Consider the following 14236-nt stretch of genomic DNA (forward strand, 5'->3'; position numbering starts at 1 on the left):
GTGGATAAAGGTGGAAAGATTTCATGTAATCCATTGACACTAGTGAGGTTCATAAATCATTGAAGAAAAAAGGTTCAGTGCACTGTCTAGTGGGTCTAGATGACCCAACTCCCAATGTTAAAGTGCCTAGGATAGCACAAGGGTTAATTGTCTTTTACAATTACAAGAAAAAACTAATGAAACTTAACTATTTAGCTGTACATTTACACCAAATGACACAGGCAGGTTTACTTTTTCCCCCCATATTTTTAAGAGTTTATTGTTTTCTTGAATGTACAAAACAACAGGCAGGAGTATAAATAGCACTTTTGGTAGAAACTATTTTACAAATGTTTATAGAAAAGCTTCACTAATATTTAAAAAAAGAGGCACTTACAAAAAAAAGAAACCGAAGACATCCTCCTGTGTGTAAAAATAATATATTTATACAGATAGAAACGTGTCCATTAGAGGCTGCGTTTCTATATAAATTATTTAAATAGAATACATCTAAACAAAAGACAAAAAAATAATTTATCAAGACTGCACAGCACATACACATCATAAAACATCGTTATTTTGTTAATCCTTTTCTGTTCACGTTTCTCTCATAACCGAAAAATCTTATATACATTATAAAAATTGTATTAATGCAAAAGACAACCAATTTATACCATGTTTGCTAAGACAAGTCATTCTTGTACACTGCTGGTTTCAGTACAAAAACAATTCATGAGGTAATATTTGTACAAAAAGTGTTTACTTTTTTTTCACCCCTTTGTCAGAGATGAACAGAAACACCAGTCAAACACACTGTGAAGATGCAAAACACATTGACATGATATTATCCAGAGTATAAGGGATCTGTGTATTTAAAAGATGATGTTTTTAGCAAGCCTCAATAGCTTTCTGATGATGTTAAGCAAGTAGCAACAAGTACATATACAAAATCATACTTGATAAAAAAAAAAATCTTAACAGACTGGCCCTCAGTGTTTATGTCCCTTGAACTTTTTAGTAAAGGTTAAAGACTTTTATGCATCTACATCTGCAGAAACTGACCAAAGCAGCATCTGTGTCTGCTTTGAGGCCCTGTGTTGTTCTGAAGTTTTCCCGCCTTTTTGCCAAAGCTCCTTCCTGAGAAGATTCATGTTCTGGGCCAGCTCTACATCTCTACTTCAGACACCATGTCTTTGATGACTAATCAGAGAGAATTTTTTTAAATTGCTTTTTGACTTGGTTGTCTTTAACTTGGATGGCCCACCTGTACAAACACACGCCACTCGCTTTCTTTGATACGGACAGTCCACACGCTCCAACATCCTCATGTTTTCCTTCTCTGGAAAATCACAATTTCTTCATAAAAATATATATATATATATATACATATATGTATATCAGTCCACAGCAGATGAATGGTAATACTAAAAATAAAGCATAAAAGTACAAAAACCTCTTTCGTTTTCTTCCTCACCAATAGAGGAATAACAGTTCCGGTGTGCAAAGCATAAAAAGAAGTCCTCCTTCCGCAGAGACTGAGGAAATCCATTTCTTCTGAGCGGTGCTCAACATTTTAGTCAACAAACTTTCATTTGACTTTAACTTCTGAAGTCACTTTACCTCATGACCAGTTTACATGCTCCACACACCTCCAATGTGCATTTTCTTAAAGGAAAAAGGTTGAAATAAGTCCAGGTTTCATGTCCCGTTTGAACTGGAATATTCTTCCTCACGCCTTATGTATCTGAAAGTAAACACGGAAAAAACATGATCAATAATGAAGGCTCGTGTGATGACAAATCGCATTTGAAGTGCGCAATTGGGTAGCCTTTGCTTACCTCTACATTCATATTTGAGGTCTGAGAAGTAAACCATTTCTTGAGAGAAGACATACAAGCCAAGCCGCCCGCCGGCATATGTCTTGTCGTAGATGTTTCCAGAATCAGCCATGATTCTTTTTCCCTCGTACATGGTTACTCTAAAAAGCAAACACATTTTAGTTTGTTGTCTATTTTTAATTTCTTGTGTGTATTTCCTTCTATATCAATGCCAGACTCACCTAATAAGCCCGGTCTTAGGTCTGTGGGTCAGATGCCATCTGTAGGCAGTAAAGTCCTTCCAGCCAATGTTCTTGGGGTCATGCCACAAAGTGCGCACCTAAAATGTTTAAATAGTCAAATGTATCATCTATAATGCGTAAAACATAACATTTAATAATCCCTGCGGGTTGGACATCTGTGCTCACCTGTCCGGGGGTGTCTCCGGTGTGCCACAGTGCATTCCTCAGATGCTCACCAGGTCCTGTGGTGGAGTTGACTACTTTGATTGACAGGCCAGAGTATCCCTGCGCTCTTGTGGGAGTGTGGGACCAGTACGTTTGTGTGATTTGTTTCCACATCACGGTGTAGAAGCGGGAACTGGACTGGTAGCCAAACACGAACCCTGCATAGTCGTCATCTCTGTCTGTATTCACGAAGAAGGTCCCGCCAAAATCCACGGCGCTGAACTCATCATAACCTGGGTAAAAAATGTGAGATTAGAGTCAACGCTGACATGGATTTGCAAAAAGAGCTTTCCTCTGGGTCGTACATACCAACAGCGATGCCTGGGTCACAGTTGACAGTCTGTACCAGCTCCTTGCCTTGGTGCCTCACCACCCAGTTAGGGTCAATCTGAGAAGTGCCTTTGGGATCGAGAGGAACCATCTGGAACCTGCGGAAGTCAGTTTCACTGATTGCAAAGTTCTCGGGGCACACATCGTGGATGTCCAGAACACTGTCTTGGTCAAAATCATCTTTGCACACATCACCACGCCCATCATCTATAAGAAAAATGTACACATACAATCAGAAAGCTGAACACCAAAAACCAGAATGAGCAGAAATGACCTATTGAGGTGGCGCTGGTAACACTCACTATCTGAGTCCAGTTGATCGGGGTTAAAGGCCAGCCTGCAGTTATCCTTGTCATCTGGGATGCCATCATTGTCATCATCATGGTCGCAGGCATCACCTTTGCCATCCTTGTCATGGTCAGCCTGGTTGGCATTAGCAATGTACGGGCAGTTGTCCATGTTGTTCTGGTGACCATCTTCGTCAATGTCCTGGTTGTTGTCGCACTTATCTCCCACACGATCTGAGTCAGAATCAACCTGTGGAATCCCAGAGTTCCTTTAGGATTAGGCTGTTTTTTTCTCTCCCCACCTGCTTCAGGTAAAAGCAGGCCCTTGTCTTCAGGTATGCAAGCAATGGCCCTACAGTCAAACGTCCAGTGTCCTTTCACCTCATTACTCAAGTTCAACTCTTATTTTAGAGGTGAAGGAGAAGAGAAGCATTATACTCTTCCCTCTTCACATTCCGATCTTTCATTAAAAAAGATGCATTTTGTGAAAGAGGACCATTCCTGTCAATCATGATAGCTATATAGCAAAAATGAGTGAAAAAATTGGATTACCTGATCTGGATTGTGTTCCAGGGGGCAGTTATCGCAGTGATCTCCCACCCCGTCCCTGTCAGTGTCTCTCTGGTCCACGTTGTAAACATACGGGCAGTTGTCATTCTCATTCAGAATCCCTGAAAAAAGGATTTTCTTAGCCTCTGCCAAATTTTTCAATGTTTAAAGATTAAGCAAAAGCAACCTTGATCTGAATTGAAAATCACCTACCATCACCATCTATGTCAATAGCACAGGCATCGCCCTCTCCGTTGTTGTCAGTGTCTGTTTGGTCTGTGTTGGCTTCAAACACACAGTTGTCACACTGATCCCCAACATCGTCCCGGTCTGCATCATACTGGGCTGGGTTGTAAACTTTAGGGCAGTTGTCCTAATTTTACAAAGAAAGGCACATTTATTTTTTAAAATTATAAAACTACTGTATTTATAGCAACAAATTGTGTTTTCTCCACCATGTGTTTTTTTCTTGCTCTAGTCTGAAAACAATACACAACATCATTTTTCTAAACTTTCTAACCCCACACTAAGAATTCAGGCAACAGGCCATCTTGCCCACGACCGTGTTATTTGTATGAAAATTATGTTACATTATTCTTTTACTACTAATGTTCCATTTTGACTCAATGAATAAATAATAAAACTCTAGTATTTCACATTCCAGCTGCTCAAAAGAAGCTCAATACTATGTGTGGGCTATGCAGATGCTAAAAAAAACATCATGAAGACTCACTCTAACATCGGGGATCCCATCATTGTCATCATCGTTGTCACATTCATCACCCAGGCCATCTTTGTCGTGATCTTCCTGGCCAGAGTTGGGAAGGTTAGGGCAGTTATCCTGACAAGAAAGCAAAAGAAAGTGTTAAGTGAAAATCATCCCAAACACAGGGTCCAGATGGCGAAGATGATTGTGATAAAAGTTTCTGTCCATGTGGGGTCCAGCTACCTTTTTGCAATGATACGTGGCGTTTGCCACGCACTGTAGGTCAGTGTTGGGCCATCCGTCCAGGTCACTGTCCTCTCCACATATGCGGCCATTCCCAGCGTATCCTGGCTTGCACTCACAGCGGAACATGGACTCGGAGTACACGCCCAAGTAGATGCAGTCTGAATTTTTATGACAGTCATGGCTGCCATCTTTGCAAGGGTTACGAGGAGTGCAAACCTAAAGATGATAACAAATTCTTAAAAACAGATTCATTCACAAACTGCCAATTTACATTACAAAAAACCTCAAATAATGAATAATCCAAACCTGTTTATTAGCTGTTGCCTGCTCCACTCCTCTTCCGTAGGGCTGAGGACCAGAGAAACGCGCAGGGCAAGGATGACAGTTGTATCCCGGCTCAGTGTTCTCACAACGATGAATTCCATTGTGAGTGTGGCAAGCATCCGGAACTTCTTTGCATTCATCAATGTCTTTGCATATAACCCCATCACCAGCGTAGCCCAGAGGACATTTTCCACATGTGAAGGAGCCGTCTGGAGAGCTGGTACACTTTGTTCCAGGAAAGCACGGACTGGAAAGACAACCATCTGCAAACAGATGAAATATTACTTTTAGCGAAGTGATTTCAAAAGCAGGATGATCTTGGATTTCTTTGTGAAATACACGCACTAATACACGCACCGATTGGGCATTCCTGTTTGTTGCAAATTTGAGGCATGGCAGCGTCACCAATGCATTCTTTTCCACCATATTTGGGCACAGGATCATTGCAGAGGCGTTTTCGAGTTTGGATTCCTCCTCCACAGGTGACAGAGCAGGTGTCCCATGGTGACCAAGGTCCCCAACCTCCATTAACTGATACAAAGCAAAAATAATCTTATTAACATATTCAAAACATACACTCTGTTTGAATAACTTTGATGTAGAACTCACTAGGACAGGCGGACTTCTTGCAAGTTTTGGTCTGACGTCCCTTTCCCTGGCAGTCCGTTCCTCCCATCTGTGGTGTGGGGGAGTTGCAGAGGCGGATTTGGGTCATGACTCCCTCGCCACAGGTCACAGAGCATGAAGACCAGGGTGACCAGTGGCTCCATCCTCCATCCTGTTTGACTGAGTACATATGCACAGAATGATTTCCCTGGAATCTGACTCTGACAAAGCAGCAACGTTGGGCGTATTTTGTAACTTACAGCGCTTGTCACATTCCTGCAGGTAGCAGTCCCGGGTCTGGACAGAGGTACCCTCACACTTGCTGTTGATGCGGTCACATGACCGTCCGCGCTGTTGGATGCCACGCCCGCAGGTGGTGGAGCAATGGGTCCATTCAGACCAGGGGGACCAGCCATCTTCTGCATAATCACTCGCTGCAAGAGGCATAGATGATGTTAAGCTTAAAATATAAAGATCAAATAAAACAAACTGAATTTAAGGATGAAAAGAAAACATACGTGTTCCACAGCGAGGACAACATTCGCCATCAGGCACGGTGGCATTAGCACACGGGATCAGAGGGCAGGAGATTTTACGGCACACAGTAGCAGAGTTCTGGGTGAAAAAAGATCATTTAATTAGAGCTGCACCACACTGGAAACTTGCGATGTGCGATATTAGTGATCAATATATACTTGCAATAAATTAACATATAGCAAAACAACTACCACATCATTTCCATTTTACTTTAACCATTTGATTTAAATAAAAGTCAACATAAATTACACTCCAAATGACCCTAGTCTCCATAGGAGACGGGCATCTAACATAAAAGGGCTCCATCTGATTGGTCAAGGATGTGAAGTTGTCTATCTGATTGGTCAAATGTCTGAAGATTTCTATTTGATTTGTTAAATACTTAAAGCTGCTATTATGGCATGTGTATAACAGTTTAGGCTAGCCATTCATTACAGTTTACAACGTCTTTTATGATACACGTATGGCACAGACTGATACTGTGATAATTATACATTTTCGGTTTATTGTCTAGGCCTAATTTCAATAAGTAAAAAGGCCAAACATTTTCTCTAGCTGTTTAAATTCTTATATGAAAAACACAGTCTTATAAGTAATTACATGTCAGAAAAATACAGTAATCCTTACTAATACTCAACTAACACCTTACAAAACTTTCTGAGAAAAATGAGCCTCTTTGTTCATACTTTTCAACAGCAGTTATTTAAAAGTAAAGGCTATTATCTGTTTATTGCGATAGACAAACGGGCCACTGGCTTGGAGCCTTGACACTTACCTGACAGGTACACTCTGTGCAGTCGTCCACTGTCCACTCATCTTTGTCGTTGTGTACAATGCCATTATGGAGGCAGACTCCTCTGTGGATGTTAATTTGATTTTTCAGGAGCTGGCTTTCTGTGGACTGGAGAAAACAGAGCATGAAAGTCAAAAGGCTTCACATCCTGACGAAGGACGGAAAATGCCCTCTTTGCCAAAGTTCCAATACAAATGAATCCCCGTGATTAAGACATAGCTGGAATCTAGCGAAGCAGTGAAAATGCACCAGTGGCCAGACATATTTCTGTATTCACATGGGTCTCATTAGGAACTTGGCTGGGGACAGCCATTACAGGGACAAGTGGCTATGCACTGAGAGTGTGTTAAATAGAAGCAGAAGGAAAGTTGGATCTGAGACTAAAAGAGGTCGTGAATGATGACAAATAGCTAACCGCGACAGCTTTTTGAGCTTACCACTTTTTCGAGCTCGTTCGACAGCTGTTTGACAATCACATTGAGTCCCCTGAGCTCCTTGAACATGCTGGTGATGTCCTCACAAGAAAACCCGCAGACAGTCTGCAAGTCTGGATCAGAAGAGAGCATCTAGTTAGCCCAGTCCTAATGAAAGTAAGACCTGATCATTACTGAGGGGCTCTCACCTTTGGATTTGTGACCTGTGTAGTCGGTCCTGATGGCAGGGCTAGAGCCATTGACTGGGTTGTCCAGTCTCATGACATCGGTTAAAGTTGCTGCATGGTTGGGAGGAAACATTGATCAGTCTGACATAATCAAATAGCAGATCTGAATCTTTTGCACTATTTATTTTAGCTGTATTGTAGGACTTACCCCCACTTTGGCAGCCCTTATTTCTCAGTATTGCATCCAGAGAGGTACCAAAGACAAAGTGCACATTCTGGAGCACTCCCTTTAAAACACATCATTAAGTTAAATAAACTTGGGTTTGTATTTATATTTATTTTATTTTTATTTTAGGTGAATGCAAATTTCTCACCATGAATTTATCTCTTGCTGACCCCTTTCCGATCCTTAGTCGAGCTATGTCAGCCACCTCCCGGGACAGCACCGTCTGGATTGGCGCGTCCATCTCCGACACGTTGATCTCCTCACAGCCCACGTACAGCTGCGCCCTGTCCTCCTGCACGAACAGCGTGATGTTCTTCCAATGCCCTGTGGCCAGGTCCGCGTCCTCGATGGACACCACCTGTTGCTGGTTCTCGGTGGCGTACACCACATCCAGGGTGTTGGCCTTTCCGTTGGAGATGATCTCGAAAACGGGTCCGGATCCGTCGGTCTTCTCGATGCTGAGCATCGTGCCCCGGGATCGCTTGTACTGCTTCAGGTTGAGCAGCAGGAGGAAGCCTCTCTCAGCCTGGATGGAGTCGAGGAGGTCCCTGAAGGAACCATCGGGGACTTGGGGGATCAGGTCCGCGTTCAGGATTTTGTATGCGGGGCTGTAAGGATCCGCTCCTTTGACCAAACTCACTCCATGGTTTCTTTTATTAATCCGAGCCAGCTCAAATAAGTCATAGACGCTGTTATCATCCCGACTTTCTGTGATCAGAACATAAATAAATAAATACAACTTTTACCAAAACAGAAAAACACAATTTAAAAGAGAAGTAGTTAAATACAAACTAAAAACAAAGAATAAAACTACAGTTTTTTGTGTGAAACACGAACATTTCAAAATAAAAGCACATTTTTCCTTACCTGCCAGCCTCGCTCCATCACTGCTCCACAGCATGAACAACAGAAAGATGCCACACAGCATCATCTCCAAATATCAAGTTAGTTCCTGTGGCAACAAAAGATAAAAACATGATCACGTGTCCAAATCGGTTCATTAATGATTCAATAAAAAAGCCCACAAACCTTTATAAGAAATCTGATTAATAAAAAAATATGTATTATACAAAAATAAATAAAAAGGCTCCTTTTTCTGTTTTTTTACGGTCCTTAAAAATCCACCAGAAGTTCACTCCGTTAAACTTATTTATCTACTTCTAATTACTTTATTTTCCCTTTTCTAGCAACCCTTTCACTAATTCAACTGACTTTAGCGCCTCTCTTTAGTGCTATTTAAACACTTTAGGACATTCCTGAGCTCCTGTTTGGACCAATGGGATGTCTGCAAAATAAAAAGAGGGCAGGACTTGTTTCCTTACCTCACAGCAAGTCAGAGTAATATCAGACGCACAAAGGGGAAAGGGGGAAAAAAAGTGCATTCCAGGCCTGAATTTCCATCATCGGACAAATATTTTATCTGCGCGCACAGGCCAAGACTGGACCGTTTCCGGTCACATAAGAAATGTTTTCAGTCTTCATTTGTTGGGATAGTGGCAAGTTAGTTTAAATGTTTCTTTCTGGAATAAATTCTGAAAACGTTTTTTTTTAAACTTTAAAATGAAGTTATTGCTTTGTCAATTGTTTTTCAAAATGAAAAAGGAGGCAAATGAGTGTAAAAAGAGGTACATGAATGAAGTTTTATTCTTTTGACTGAATGTGTAGATGAATTTTTGCTCTTTTTGTTTAAACGGAGCTCAGTTCAGAACAATCTGCCTCCTCACCTTTGCAGTGAATTACATGGCCAGTAGAGGGCGCAGCAAGTGAAAGGCTAAATGTGCTTCAAAGGGAGAAGACGAGAATGGAAGGAGGAGTGAACTTCATTTTGGATGATTGTTGCTTCCTAAAAATATGAATAAAAAGTTTTCAGAACAATTCATTGTTTTTTTAAACCAAAAAAAATCAAGACACATGAATACAATAGGGGTAAAATGTATTTTATATCATAATAAGAAATACTTTATTGATCCGACACGTGGGAAATTTGTTATATACTGTGTATAAAACAATTTGTACATATTTACAATGACAAAATCCCTTAAAATTTCAACTAAAGAATGCGTTTTTCAATATATTTGTCTTTGTTGGCGATTACACAGTAAACCACAGTAAACCACAGTAATGTAGAATGTAAATAATGATAAGTTCCTACTACATTTTTTAGTTCTCAGCACATTATATAAATATTTCCACACAAATTTAGAGAATTGAATCCTTTGATATATCATTTCCTGTAAACAAAAAAGTGAAAATGAGGGCTATTGTGCATAGATCATATTTGACGAAAGGAAGTACAAAAAGATTTAGAAATACAGTGAAAACTCCTTTGTTTATTAAATGTTGGTTGATTCACTTTGTCACAGGTCATTAAGATAATAACTTGTATGAATGAAATCAACTCAAAGGCAAATTTCTGAGGAACTAATGACCTTCTACAGAAACTATGTCCTAGAAATTGACACAGCTTTTTTTTAAAAAAATTAAGCTAAAAACTGCATAATCATAATTAAAAGACCACTCGGAACACTTTTAGAGATCAGACGATGATTGGAGTAAAACTTTTAACAAAGCTGCCAGAAAGACAAATGTAAGATGACAAAAAGGTCAAGCACACTGGTTAATTTGATTTATATTAAAATAATCCATCCACCTTCTTTTAATAAACTCTGTTGAAAAAAGATTATTTTAAGTATGTGAACTTTCAAATGTTTATAATGAAGGGGTTTGGGCAGATCAGCATTTATCAATGTCACCTAAAAATAGTAAAACGTGCCTTTTTAATTACTTTGCCCCACATTTCTTAGAAATTCGACAAGTGTTCTTTACTTTACTGCTGATTATTCCACCTCTGGCCTCCTCTGCTCCCCGTCCCACCACAGAATGATGTGAGGCGCTTTTTCACAGAAACTTGCTTTTGTTCATCTCTCAGCAGAGATGCGTTTGGGTTTCTTTTTAGTAAACTCAATGTGTCAGAATCACACAAGCGTGCGGAGTTAGGGGTGCAGAGGAAAAGTGAGGAAAGTGTGTGACTGAGATGAAAGCCCTCTGGAAAAGTCAGGGAACACAGAGGCGCCTGCACTCTGGGATGACTTACACTCAAAAATGTGGGGGGGCTTTGGGTTTAAAAATAGACCACGAGACGCAGCACACGTATACCTGTTCTTCATTTGTGGTTCGCGGGAACACAGGACTTTTATGACTACAGCTGCTTGGTGCTGCAGGATTTACAGCAGGTACGACTCACCTTTGTGAAACACAAGTCCACAGGAAGTGATTGGGTAATAACAAAGCGGCACAGGTCAAGCTGTTATCCGAGTGGAAAATGGCTCGAGGGGTTATGAAAGTGGATCAAGGTGGGATGGTTTCATGGAAAAAACTTTTGGAGACATCATAGGTAGGTGTGACTGAACATGTCTCAGTGGGCAGGGCCTTGGGCTCACAGTGTGGGAAGAGACTGCCAGATCTCTTGAAAACCCACCAGACACAGTCAGAACGGAAACAGTCCATAGATAGAGAATGTTTACACGGAACCTGTTCCACAGCGTTTCGTCCAACTGGGGGAGATTGAGAACTGTGTTGGTGGGAGTTGTGCTTCAGCATAAAAGCTGTCTGCTCTTTGTTGTACATAGTCCATGAAAGTGCTTCTATTTGGTAGTCCACGCTCTAGAGGAGTCCTTCACAGCTACAGCAGACTCAGTTAAAGAAAAAAACAAAACATTTTAAACTCACGTTTAGCAATTTTATAGAGGAACAGAATGGAAAATAAAGAAAAAAAGGGTTAAATAATGTAAAAAATGATAAATGACGGACACATTTTTCAGGTAGAAAGTGAATGAAAGAGATGAGAGCCGGTGAGGGACATTTTCCAAAAATACTCTGGAGGCTTGGGTAAACTTTATTTATATGTAAAATTTTTAAATCACAAATATCCTCACAAAAAACTACAAAATAAAGTAAACACATACATAAAACAAAAAAGATACAACATAGAGCGATAAAAACCTAAAGAAATGAGAATTAGTTCATTTAAAGCATGCTTTCTACAATTTGGCTAAAAAAGGTTGTTTCTCTCCTTCTCTAACTGGCTGATGGCAACAATCAGGGGCTGGCCTACAGGGGGCAAAGGGCACAGCTGTCACCCAAATGCAGCACCAAAACCTCCTAGCTGCTCCCTCAACTTTTGTGTAGTTATTACAACAATAAGGAGGCTACAAAAGCACCAGTTTTATATTTTTTGTGTGAAACTTCTGCTGCACAGCAAAGCTATAACCAGCTCAGTGGCCTTGCGGCAGAGTGTCCGCCCTTTGACTGGAAGCTCATGAGTTCAAATCCAGCTTGAGTCCTACCAAAGACTATAAAATGGGACCCAATGCCTCCCTGCTTGACACTCAGCATTAAGGGATTGGATTGGGGGGGTTGAACCCCCAAATGGTTCCTGCAGCTCAGCGTTCTGAATATGCCCACATACAACCCACTAAAAGACTTTATTGAGTGTTATTTGAAATTAATATGAAATTATTATATGAATTATAAGTATAACATACTTCAAAATGCACAAATCCTAAAGGCAAAAAATTAAGATTGATATACCAAACGTTAAATGTATGAAATAAGTCTTTGGGTGGGTAAACTGTCAGATCATGTAAACTGGAACATTATTTGACAATCAGGGATCAGCCGCAAGATCTTAGGTGAAGAGACCCCTAATGATGTCTTGTATGGGCCAAAAGCATTGGAGAATGGATGGTAGCAGGCAATGTGAAGACGCAAACAAGGCTGAATAATACATGAAACAAAAACAGCCATTTACAGACATGAAATGAGGACTATAAAGCAATTGGGCCAAAGTAGAGAGGTAGACAATTAATACATAAGAGCATGAGAGTGAAAGTTGAAGTGAAGAGGAAAACAACTCACCTTCCTGATTCAAATTATCCCAAATCTTCACTAACCAAACATTTAGTGGATCTCAGATATAAGGGAAAGTTTCCAGATCTGTGAATTCCTCAGAGTGACCTATTTGGAATCTGGACTGAGAGTTATTGAGATTAATTCAACAGAAAGACCTGGAAAAGTATTCCTTGTTGAGTGGTGTTCATGTTTGATGCTATTCTCAAAAATACTTGAAAAAACGTTCATGTGCAAAGTGATTTAAGGTTGAAATAACAACTTAGCTGACAAGTGGTTGATATGTCTGCCAAAAAGCACCAGTACTGCCCGCAGGGTTTGTGTTTGAATGAGCAAAACTGCAATAAATGCTTTCATTTAATTGTTTTAAAGGAAATGTTTTTTAGATTTCTAAAATCACGATGAAAAAATAATAAAAATGTGTACCTTGTTTTTTTTAGATTGAGATTTTTATAAAGTCAATTTTTTTGGGTCTTTCTTTGTATGTTCTCATAAAAGTGTTACTCATTTGTTTGTTCAGTCCAAACTGAACAAGCCAGAGTTATTTTTTTTCCAACTCGACAGCCGCTTTCATTTTGAATTTACGATAAAATGGCAACGGCACATGAAACATCTGGTGATGGACAGTTTATGAAATCTCTGTGACGTAGCAAAAATGCAGATCTTCTCCTGATAGATTGAAACTTGGCAAGAGATTCACTGAAACCAAGTCAACAACTGCCAGTCCCCTCAAAGCAGAACAGGTTTGGTCAAAGGGTTCCCTGCAGCTATATTTGATTTGATTCTTTTTTTTTCCAAGGAAAAGGTCTCTTAAAGGTGTGAATGAAATGCTAACATGTATAAACAACTTTTTATTTGACATGCTGGCCCCATTTGAATGCATCAATCTTTATTTAATCCATAAAAAAATAAAATAAAACATGCCCAGGGGAGCAAGTTCGTGTAGCGTATCTTTAGAGTGTGGGAAGCTGGACAATGGAGGTATTGAAAGTGGAAAGTTTTAAGAAGAGGCCTGTGTGGTAACCAGTCACTCACTGTTTAAGATGAGTCACTGATATACTTAGAAATCCCTCTTTGTGTTTCATATGCCATGCACAACTCTTTAGTCACATTAACAGATTTCTCTGGTTTGGATTTTATTGAGTTTCACATGCAGCTTAAGTTTAAACAATCTTATTAGATTGGAAGATTAATATACACTTTTAACTGATGAATTGTTATTGTTAATGATGAAAGGCAATAAAAAAGTTTTTTTTAGCTCCAAGTGGACTGGGTGTAACTCCAACAGTTGAAAAGTAATAGCTTCCTATTGATTTAAAACCTGTGTTACAGGTTCTAGTTAATGGAGTCTAACCTAATGATCCACAAGAACATGGAACTTTGGTCAAGGTTCTGAAAATATATATATATATATAAATGATGCAAGTTGCAAGTGACCAAGTCACCACAGTTTTTTTTGTAATCAAGTTAATTTAATTTCATTTCACTCTCAGCCTCTACTTTTTAATCCCAGATTGGAAATCAACCAGGAAGGCCATCAGTGACCACTAGAGGCTGGTCACAGAAGGATACGTAATGGCTGTGTGGGTTGGAGAGGTGATGTAGGTAGGTGGAGCAAATTGTCACTATGACATCAGAGATCCATCCAACCATCCATCCATCCATCCATCCATCCATCCATCCATCCATCCATCCATCCATCCATCCATCCATCCATCCATCCATCCATCTTCCAAATGTGCTTAATCCCTTTTGAGGTCACAGGGTTGCTGGAGCCTATCCACCAAGTGCAAATATCTAGCAATGGGTAGATAGATGCTGTGTGCATATAAAATGCTTTTTCTACTTTCATAAAGGCCT

The 14236-nt window shown here is 40.0% G+C and overlaps 1 protein-coding gene across 3 annotated transcripts; it reads right to left on the reverse strand.

Moving 5' to 3' along the window:
- Positions 1 to 226: 226 nt before the first annotated feature.
- Positions 227 to 8680, reverse strand: thbs1 (thrombospondin 1). Of its 3 annotated transcripts, XM_011490117.1 has the most exons (22): positions 8498 to 8680; positions 8336 to 8420; positions 7617 to 8176; positions 7451 to 7529; positions 7264 to 7353; positions 7079 to 7188; positions 6624 to 6749; positions 5830 to 5926; positions 5572 to 5745; positions 5315 to 5491; positions 5063 to 5236; positions 4688 to 4968; positions 4379 to 4597; positions 4163 to 4270; positions 3643 to 3802; positions 3433 to 3551; positions 2896 to 3130; positions 2573 to 2800; positions 2225 to 2496; positions 2039 to 2136; positions 1818 to 1957; positions 227 to 1723 (listed from the first exon to the last, which is right to left on the reverse strand). In XM_011490117.1, the coding sequence occupies exons 2-22, from the start codon at positions 8397 to 8399 to the stop codon at positions 1716 to 1718; spliced, it is 3519 nt and encodes a 1172-aa protein (XP_011488419.1). In that variant the 5' UTR covers positions 8400 to 8420; positions 8498 to 8680; the 3' UTR covers positions 227 to 1715. The 3 variants fall into 3 exon arrangements, with proteins under 3 accessions (XP_011488419.1, XP_011488418.1, NP_001156600.1); XM_011490116.1 differs by having other exon boundaries at positions 227 to 1957; NM_001163128.1 differs by lacking the exon at positions 8498 to 8680 and having other exon boundaries at positions 1678 to 1957; positions 8336 to 8399.
- Positions 8681 to 14236: the final 5556 nt, after the last annotated feature.

Source organism: Oryzias latipes, chromosome 22 (genome assembly GCF_002234675.1).
Source record: "Oryzias latipes chromosome 22, ASM223467v1".
In the NCBI taxonomy this organism is placed as follows: Eukaryota; Metazoa; Chordata; class Actinopteri; order Beloniformes; family Adrianichthyidae; genus Oryzias; species Oryzias latipes.